Source organism: Sinocyclocheilus anshuiensis, unplaced genomic scaffold (genome assembly GCF_001515605.1).
Source record: "Sinocyclocheilus anshuiensis isolate Anshui unplaced genomic scaffold, SAMN03320099.WGS_v1.1 scaffold88, whole genome shotgun sequence".
Lineage (NCBI taxonomy): Eukaryota > Metazoa > Chordata > Actinopteri > Cypriniformes > Cyprinidae > Sinocyclocheilus > Sinocyclocheilus anshuiensis.
In genome coordinates this window covers 1,700,060-1,710,227 of record NW_015555728.1, presented here as the reverse complement: position 1 = coordinate 1,710,227, position 10,168 = coordinate 1,700,060, and the positions used below count along the sequence as shown (strand labels likewise).

Here is a 10,168-nt window from a genome sequence, read left to right as displayed (position 1 = left end):
GGGCCAGTTTACAGCAGATCCATCAGTTTAGATGTTGTAGACAAAAACAAAATCAGAAGTCATATTGAACTGTTTACCATATCACCAAATTGGTTCATGCCCAGTCGAAAGGTGTGTGTGCCCACAGAGTGCTCAAGGTTGTGCAGCTCAATATTCTTTAAGTTCTTCTCCCACACCATTGTCCTCCAGCCCTCTTTCTGAGGAAGAAAACAGACATTGTAGCCTGTATATATAATTTTTTTTTCTTTTCTTTCTAGAGGATACGGTGCTCGAATTATATTTGTAGTGTAGTGGATAAATTGGCTTTGCAAAATTGTTTAAGCTTAAGATGAAGCAGCTGCCTAAACTTATCTAACGTTAACTTCCAGTTGTTGAACATTTTATTATACGCTGTATTATGTGGCTTTATACATGTTCAGGGTCTTTTTATCATAATTTGCACACTGAGGTTTTTCTTTGTAATTGGTTAAAACGTTTACTGCTGTATTCTGTGTAACGTCTGTTACATTCCGTTAAATTATATCTTGTTCTTCTGTCACAGTCTTCCAGGCAGGATGTTGTTTGCCTTGCTCTTCACGCTATGCTTGAGTGCAGTGTTTGCTGCTCCAAGCTTAAACCAGCAGTTAGACGATCACTGGCACCTCTGGAAGAGCTGGCATGGAAAAAACTATCATGAGGTGAGTAGTGCTTGAGTCTATAGCCAAACATGAGTTGCAACACAATTGAAAAGCAACATCTTCATAGTCTTTATACAAGACATTTTAATGGCTACAATGTCTGTTTTCTTCCTCAGAAAGAAGAGGGCTGGAGGAGAATGGTGTGGGAGAAGAACTTAAAGAAAATTGAGCTGCACAACCTTGAGCACTCTGTGGGCGAACACACCTTCCGACTGGGCATGAACCAATTTGGTGATATGGTGAGCAGTTCAATATGACTTCTATGATCTACTCATAGATAGTGTTTTTTTTATTATTTTTTTTTCTTCCCCTGCAACATCTAAATATTGATCATGCTTTTCATACTTATGATCAACAGTGAGATCCTTTTATTTATTTTTTATTTTTTTTAATAGGACCGTTTTATTAAACCCTTTTGTTTGCATTTTTTCCCTTTTAGACAAATGAGGAGTTCAGACAGGCGATGAATGGTTACAATCATGACCCCAGCCGGAAATCAAAAGGCTCATTGTTCATGGACCCCAGCTTTTTTGAAGCCCCACAACAGGTTGACTGGAGAGAGAAGGGCTATGTTACTCCTATCAAAGACCAAGTAAGCAGTTTGTCAAACTAGTTCCTGGAGCTTATGTTTATCCTATATCTGGTGATGTTTTAAATCTGCATGCATTGCTTTACTGTTTGGTAACAAAGTCCTGTTTTGTGATCCTAGAAACGTTGTGGATCTTGCTGGGCTTTTAGCTCAACAGGTGCCTTGGAGGGTCAGCTTTTCCGCAAAACTGGAAAGCTGGTTTCTCTGAGTGAGCAAAACTTGGTGGACTGTTCCAGGCCGGAGGGCAATCATGGCTGTGATGGAGGCCTCATGGACCAGGCCTTCCAGTATGTTCAGGACAACAATGGGCTGGATTCAGAGGAGTCGTATCCCTACCTTGCAAAGGTAAAAATCAGTTGTGTGCTCTTTCTGACTTGCAGATGCTAATGAATCTATTATGGCTGTCAACCTTAAGGGTTTGCTCCCATTTCAACCCTGTATGATTGAGTATTCCGTAACCTAACATGTAATGTACTTTTTTAATTTAAATTTTTATTTTTTTTTAATGCAGGATGATCAGCCATGCTGCTATGACCCCCGTTATAATGCTGCTAATGACACTGGTTTTGTGGACGTTCCCAGTGGTAAAGAACATGCTCTAATGAAGGCTGTTGCTGCCGTGGGTCCTATAGCTGTTGCCATTGATGCTGGTCATGAATCCTTCCAGTTCTATCAGTCTGGTGAGTGATTTTATCCCTGAGCTGTGTAAACGGTCTAATTTTATCATTTGAGTTTTATTCTAAAACTTGTATGCACTATTACAAAACTACATGGCTTGTCTTTAAACCTGAAGCAGACTGAAAGTCTTGAACTCATTTCTAACGTTCTACTGTAGGCATCTATTATGAGAAGGAGTGCAGCAGTGAAGAACTTGACCATGGAGTTCTGGTGGTTGGTTATGGTTATGAGGGTGCTGATGTTGCTGGGAAAAAATACTGGATTGTGAAGAACAGGTATTACTTGGCTCTGGTGTCATTTTTTTAAATTATGCAATCAATTCTGATTTTTCAATAACATTGAAGGCACAACCTCATTTGCATGGTTTTTAAACTTGTTCTGTATCTTTAGCTGGACTGAGAAATGGGGTGACAAAGGCTACATCTACATGGCTAAGGACCGACAGAACCATTGTGGCATTGCGACAGCTGCCACCTATCCCCTAGTGTAAGGCTGCTGGATGCTGTAATGCCAGTAGTTGGCCTACTTTGTTTCTTTTAATTGGTCATGCTGTTTTTAATTCTACTGCTTTGGTTTTTATTAAATATTGTAATGCAATTAGGACTTTAATATATGGCTTTCTTTATGAACACTTGCTAAGTTTTTATTTTTCAAGTCACTTTAGTCTGGAACACTGCCACTATATTTTGTAGAAAGTTTCTTCTATCGAAGTTAAGCTATCTTGGAGTGCACTAATCTATCAGAAGTTAACATTTTATTTTCATGCAGTGAACCATTTTCTTTTGAGATGCAAGTCACTTCACTGTATTTGAAGCTTAATTTGAGTAATGTTACAGGTGTGAACATGGCTCATGTCGAGTGTTACAAGTATGTGTACAAATTCTGTGCTCTATCTACTTGACCTGTAAACGGATAAATATTAAATCTACTGGTGTAGAAAACTATGAGAGTCTGTATGTTTGTGCACATGGGATCTCATGCAAGCAAGAACAAAATGTGGTTTAACCAAAGGCCCAAGCAATAGTTCTGTTCTGAAGAGCATTATTAAAGAGTTTAGACTCTTAAGCCATTTTCTCACCCTACTGAATTGTGCCGTGTAATCCAATCATTCTTTAAGAATGTTAGGAAGTAGACAGTCAAATCAAATGTTTGACCATGGCAACACTACCAAGTTTAAGTTGCAGAATACGGTTCCAAATCGGTAAACAAAATAGTCTGTAATGGACATACAACGTATTAATAAAAAAAATAATGTTGGTGCAAATGGTAGGCCTACTACTGGTTTGCTCTTATAGATTAAAACATGCTTCCCAAGCAAAGACTCGTTTAAGTTGTCCTGAACTAAAGGAGAAAGAAAGTTTAAATATTGGGCTGTCTCTATACCTTTGTCTTGAACTAGGGCTTTTTGTTAACATCTTCAAACACGGTTTAAGAATGGCCACATGAAAAGCACCATTACTGACCTTTGGGCAATGCATCTAACTTATTTGCTTGTATAGGTCATATATAGCCTATATATTTTTAAGATTACCAATGCCATAGGTCTTTTTCAAATTGAGATAGCAGAAATATATGTGTGTGTGTGTGTGTGTGTATATATATATATATATATAAATTAAATATGAATCTTATAAATGGCTATTCTTTAATCTTTTTATTTTTTTCCTACAAAATTCATACGTGAAGACTAATTTAATTGTTTATTTTAATTTACTCCAATTCCTTTAAAATTTCCTTTTAATAATTTATTAATTCTTGTGTAAACACGCACTAGACGGACGTCTTTCCGAGTTGTGCCCTGTGTTTATACAGTCTATGGTTGTGCCGCGTCTCGTTGCTTTTTCAACAGTTCCCGCATGAGCGCAGCGTTAGGACGCCATTTCAAGAAAAACTTCTAGGACTTCAAAGTTCAGGTGATCACAAGCATTTTGGCGTTCGTGGCGGGAGCTGGATATGGTCAACAACGCCAAATGACGATTTTCCTGAAAAGTCTGTCAAGAGTTATTGAAATAATTCAGCGTTTGTCAAGTTCCACCTGATGCTTTAAAAGTAACTGTAGTTGTCAAATACACCATCTGACTGTTGCATTAAAACAAAAAATGACAGCGTCTGAGACCAGGTTAGTAATTTTGCTGTCAGTGAATCAGCACAAAGCAAGGATGTCCGGTTCGCAAACGAATCGTTCGATTTAGCCGGTTCTTGGTCGGAACGTCGTGAGCTCTGGCACATGTCACGATTGAGTTTAGTTGTCAAACTGATGAAGATGTTTTCTTAATTTGCTGGTGTTTTCTCAATTTGCATGTGTTTTCTTAAGTTGCAGTGCGTTGAGCTCTCTCGGCCACCGTATGATTCAGCGTGAAGCTACCGAACAGATTGCCTACTATAGCCGCTTTTCGCAGCGCTGAACGGTTCTCTTTGCATAACCGTTCCATTCCGCGCCGATCCGAGCCGGCCGGTACAGGTTTCCACTAAAGGGCTGATGACCGATCTCTTTGGAATGCAGTTCAAATGCCAGTCGTTGCCGTGGTATCACAAGTGTTTACGTTGCTCAAAATAGCGCGCTTAGCAAGCTATGGAGAAACTAGCAGCCAGGCAACAGACAAGTGACAGATCCTGAGTGGCGAGGTCACGCACACGCGCTCTACCAGCACGGCTCAGCACGGTTGTCTAAAAGTGCCGAGAATTCCGGGCCGAACGGTTTGTAATCGTGCCGCGCCGTACCAGGCTCACGTGGAAATACAACTGGAACCGTACAGAACTGTTTGTAATCGTGCCGCGCCGTACCAGGTTCATGTGGAAATACAACTGGAACCGTACCTGACAGTTCTTAGAACCGTTCGGCCCGATAGTGGAAAAGCGGCCTATGACTGACACAGCACGTCTGAACCGAACTGGTTCTTTTGGACAACTGATTCTGTGCTAATGTTATGAGCGCGGGTAAACCGAAGACTTGAATGAACGGCAATCTGGCGAAACGTAAATTTATTTAATAACAAATAAATCGCAATGGATTATGTATAGTAAGTGGACTATGGTTTCTGCGCTGATGACAACTAATTTATTTACTTTGTATCTTCAAGACTTAAATCCTGGTATGCACATCACTGCCTGTTACTGTATTTGGGTGCTTAGTTGCAAAACTTAATTGTAAACTTTTCAGATCATTATTATGATGTTTTAACTGACTGAAGTTATGATTACTGACTTTATATATTTGAATGTGTATTTTCATCCAGGCCCGGGACGATAGACTTGATATCATTATTTTTAATTCAGGTTTGTAAACTTTTTTTTTTTTTAAACAACTGATTCACAATAATAAAATATAAAAGACACTGCTAAGGTTAGTATTTGTATGTGAGAAATATTTATTTTTACCATTTTTTTCCCCTTTCAGACACTTACGACATACAGGGCCAAGCTGTGTTGAAAGCTGGGAATAAACGTTTATCTTATATCAAGATCTAATGAAACAAGTAAAGCAAGGTACTGTACAATGCAGAACACAATATAGTAGCCTATGTACGCACATAGGCTACTTCTCCATTTTGTCGGTACAGTAGGCCTACATCTTACTAGTCATAAACAAGTGTTGTGTTGGTCCCTAACAGATTCGCCCTATTTACACTTGGTATTGAGATACATTTTCAGTGATCCGATCACAAGTGGTCAGCCGAGAGGCGTTTTCGTAAGTTCATCTGAGCTTAACATGCATTTTAGATCCTGTTTACACATGTATTTAAACCTTAATTCCAGGTGTAAGCTGTTCTAGTGAAAGATACATTAATGGTATAAATTATTTCATATGTGTGTGAACATTATGCTGAGTAGCTATGTTTTAAAATCAAAATCCACCAGTATGTGTTGGTAATGAGCCTAGACATCGACACAACGCTACTTAGCTTGGCTTTGAAGTTTGAGCTGTAAATATGAGAGGTCAGTACATGCTGTGTGTGCTTGTTAGGGAGTCATTCTGAGTCATGTGCTTGGCTTTGCCATTCCACTGCTGTTATCAAATGTTATTCACATAAGTCATTTCTTACAACATTTGCTTTGATTATATGCCTTGAACATAATTTGATCATGGTGCATGTCAGCAATGAGTCCAGGAATGATATGGAGTTACATTGTTTATTGTAGCTTTTGCTTTATTAAAAAGTGCAGCTGATGGAGTTGAACTGAGAGTGGTTGACTGGCTTTGAACAATGTCTTTGTTGCTTTGCTTTGTCGTTTTGCAGAATTAGAAGGCATTGCATGTAGTATTGTAGCTTTTGTTGTACAGTGATCCCCCCCCCCTCCTTAATAGTTTCTCTTATCTCGAGATTTTTTATTTTATTATTATTTTTTATTTTTAATTCCTGTTAACTAGCTTGGAACACTTTTCATCAAAATAATCACAATTACAAATGTGGCAAAAGAAAGAAGTAAGCCGTAGGCCTATAATAAACATTTCTGTTGCAAGAGCGACCTCTGCTGGTAGAGACTTTCCTCAACATTCAAGAACAACTGTTTGTTAGTTTCTTGTTTTCTACTGGTTAATATCAGTCTATGAGAAAGTTCACCATTTCGAACAAAAAGGTCTTGGTATAATATTCCTGTGACATGCTTGTAGTTCATACAAGGGTGGTAAATTGACAATGTGATTTATTGAGTTATAGCAATGTGGAATAAACAAGATCACCGGTAAACTGTGAACCTTTTAACATTGTTTTGTTACCACTTTTTTATTGTTATATTAAGTCTTCTCACAGATAGGTTTTTGATGAAGATAGATACAGATTGCATTTATGGACCAGGGCAGTAGAACCCTTACCTAGTCAGTGGCGATATCTATTTCTTTGAATAGTAATGCAGTAATTCATGTGGGGTGTGGCCAAATAAATTCAACTTTCAACGCATACATTGAAATACAGATAATACTTTAAGTGTTTATTGTGTCCAACCCTGTTTGTGATGCTTTGCTTGTTATCACACACAAAACATAAAAAAACATTATTGATTTAGATAGATGTACAGCACTTGAACGTGTCTCAGTAACCACAGCATTTTTGTGCCAGTGACCAATGTGTTATGAACATTGTGTGTTCAACTCATAATTGCTACTTATATATCTCACAGTTGTGACTTTCTCTTATTTGCTATGTATCTCATAACTGCAACAAGGGGGTCTCCAAAGAGGCTGGAAACTGCTAACTGTAGTCCAAGCTACTGTACACTGCATTAATGAAAACCAAAGCATGTTTGTTAGCTTTCAGTATTACACTTTGAATACAGGCTGGTGGCTTGTCTTCTGCTCAGAGTTAGGGTTACATAGATTAGTTAGATGTGCTCAGCATGTAATGAGTTTCTTAGTAAATCAAGTGAAGGCTCTTTGATTTATCTGATTGGACATGCCATGATACAATTACAGCTTACCACTGTGGTGGGCACTGCAGATTAAAGACCTTTCTTGCATGACAATAAACTATGAGCATTTTGCATTGAAAAGGTTGCAAAGGATATTCCTGCTCACCAGACTAGTTATGACTCCCATTCTAGCTAAACAATGACTATGATCAGCTATGACACGCTATTATCGGAACGTTATCAGAAATGTATTTTTATTTTTATTGATTATTTTTATAAAAAAAAAAAAAATGCCGATATGCCTTGCCAATAAGACGAATAGCTCACATGTGCTCAGGGTGTGCTAGCGATTAGATCAGGGCAGCAGTGTGGTCATTCTTGAAGCGAACTTTTGCCTTAATGGTGATTAGATTCACTGTTTTGGATCGCCACATTTTTAATTTGAGAAAGTAAGTACAGAATGAACGTCCGGTGTGTGATATAGGTAATGTCTTTTATTTATTTAGGGGGTGCTGTAGGCCTACTTGTAATAAAATGAAAAGTAAAATACACAAATAACATTAAGATACTTGTTTCTGAATAAATAAAGCAGTAATTGATGTCATAAAATCACAAGTCTGTTTCGATTTAAAGGTCAGAAGATATAGCTAACATTGAATTAAAAATCACAAACATGACACTTGTAAATTAAATAATTTGATATATACAGATTTATTCATTAATATGTAACATATTTTTTCAAATGGATTATGAAAACAAATACAAGGAGCTCTAAAAGATTAAAAATTTTTTTTTTACAGCTCTTTTGCTTTAGACCAAATGTTAAGGTTTCAATTGCATGTCTAAAAAAACAGATTGATTTTATTATAGTTGTTTTCAAAGCTTTCAATGTACTCTCATTAAAAAAAGAATTTTTTTTAGTTTTTTAGTTCTAACAAATAAGTTTTTGCTCAAAACTAACCAAAGTTAAAAAATAATTTGTTTATAATGTCTGCACAGGAGAGACTTGGTCTTGTTTCAAAACAAAAGGAAATATATATTGGTATCAGCATCAGCTATCGGCCAAAATGATTTGAAAAATATCGGCATATGGGATATTGGCAAAAATCTAATATTGTGCATCCCAAAATATGACACAAAGTGTTTTGCAAGATAGTAGAAACTACATGAAAATGCTGCAGCAGCACATTTTAGCATTTCCTTATGTACAAACTTGGAACATTGACTTGTGTATTGACTTTCTTTGCTTTTAAATTGCAACAACAGAGCCCCCTGCTGGTACAGAGAACAGTCTTCACTGCAGAGACGAAATGGATTAGAGAGAAGGCAACAAAACAACACAGTGGCTCCATAAGCTATTTCCTCTCTTTTTCTTTGAAATATCCTTGATGCTGTTGTAACAGACCAGTAGTGTTCTGTTAAACCGACACAGTTTAGTAATATATCACAACTCTGTTCTCCCAAGTGTACTTTCTCTACTATCCATGCTGCTGAGTTTTTTTATGAACAACACTAACCATCAACAACATGGTTTGCATTTACTTTCCATAGTAGTTTTGTTAATCGTGTTGTTTAGATTACCTTTGAATAAATGTAAATTTCAAATCATTGTGTAGTCTACTATGCAGCAGGCTAAAGACACGTAAGATGTGGATATGTAAGCTTCTTTTTTTCTGTTAAGTTTGATTTACAGCTTTAAAATGAATTGCTGACTGTAAATTCATGCTCAATTTCTTTTTGATATTTAGACAGATTAGTGTAACATATATATATATATATATATATATTATAGGGATGTAACGATATGAAAATTTCTTATCACGATTATAGTGACCAAAATTATCACGCTTATCAGTATTATCACGGTATTGTTAAAATGTGCTGGATATGTTAAAAAAGTACGGACACATAAATCACTTCACCAAGTTTTATATTTAAAAATCAACACAACAAATAAAATGACTTTTTGTTTGCATAATCACTAAAACAATAACATTACCAATGATGTTCGGATTTTAAATGACAATTTGTCTGACAACAGTTTAATAGCATGTTGAAATATCTAATGTAAATGTTCAAATAAAGCTTTTCAAAAAGTTTAATAAAAAGGTCAACCTCACATTTCATCCTTTAAATAAAGAAAAAATGTCAAAATGATAATTGATTAATAAATGATTATATGTATTTGATCTGCTCCATAAATAATTCTAGATAACTTATCTGAATTGTTTAAATGTGTAGAATCCACATAAGCTTGTTTTTCATCAACCGGTCAAAATTTACAGCAGGGCATGCAAATCTGGTCTGTTTTTTGGCCAGACATAAACTGCATACAGACTGAATGTTAATATAAGTCTCTGTAAATCCACTCTCTGACACTAGGTGGCGCTTATGGAAAAGCTGAATTAGAGCTGTTTCCCGTAACCTCCGTGGACAAAGGAGTATTGCGATTTAAGAACACTTTTATTAGGTATTACATGGAGCGAAGATGAAAACAAAATGCCATCGAATCGTTTCTGAAGACAGTCAGAACCTTCAGAGGTACAGTCATTTAATAAATTCATTCATATATTCATTTGTATAATTCCCTTAGCACTCTTTTAAAACCTCCCAGCTTTTCCGCCCTGCTTTCACTCAAAACGAAACTACTCTGCCTGCTGTCTGCACGTGAGACTGTTACTTAAAACTGCTTTATGCTGGACAGTATTTATTTGTCGCGAGTTGTTCAAATCGCGGTAATCTAATACGATTTTAATGATAATTAAAATATGAAACGGTAATACTAACCGTGGGGAATTTTATCATGATTTATCGTCAAACCGGTACTATCGTCAAACTGAGTACTATTAAGTATACTATTTATACCTTCTTATATATT

At 36.6% G+C, this 10,168-nt stretch overlaps 1 protein-coding gene across 1 annotated transcript in view; it reads left to right on the top strand.

Moving 5' to 3' along the window:
- The window catches only part of LOC107672789 (cathepsin L1-like), a 3,075-nt gene extending 190 nt beyond the window's left edge, over window positions 1-2,885 (top strand). Inside the window, exons 2-8 of the mRNA XM_016466153.1 lie at window positions 542-677; window positions 794-916; window positions 1,117-1,269; window positions 1,387-1,611; window positions 1,778-1,946; window positions 2,102-2,219; window positions 2,335-2,885. Coding sequence (XP_016321639.1) covers window positions 555-677; window positions 794-916; window positions 1,117-1,269; window positions 1,387-1,611; window positions 1,778-1,946; window positions 2,102-2,219; window positions 2,335-2,434 — 1,011 coding nt within the window. The 5' untranslated portion in view covers window positions 542-554 and the 3' untranslated portion in view covers window positions 2,435-2,885. The remainder of the gene's footprint in view (window positions 1-541; window positions 678-793; window positions 917-1,116; window positions 1,270-1,386; window positions 1,612-1,777; window positions 1,947-2,101; window positions 2,220-2,334) is intronic.
- The last annotated feature ends 7,283 nt before the right edge of the window (window positions 2,886-10,168 follow it).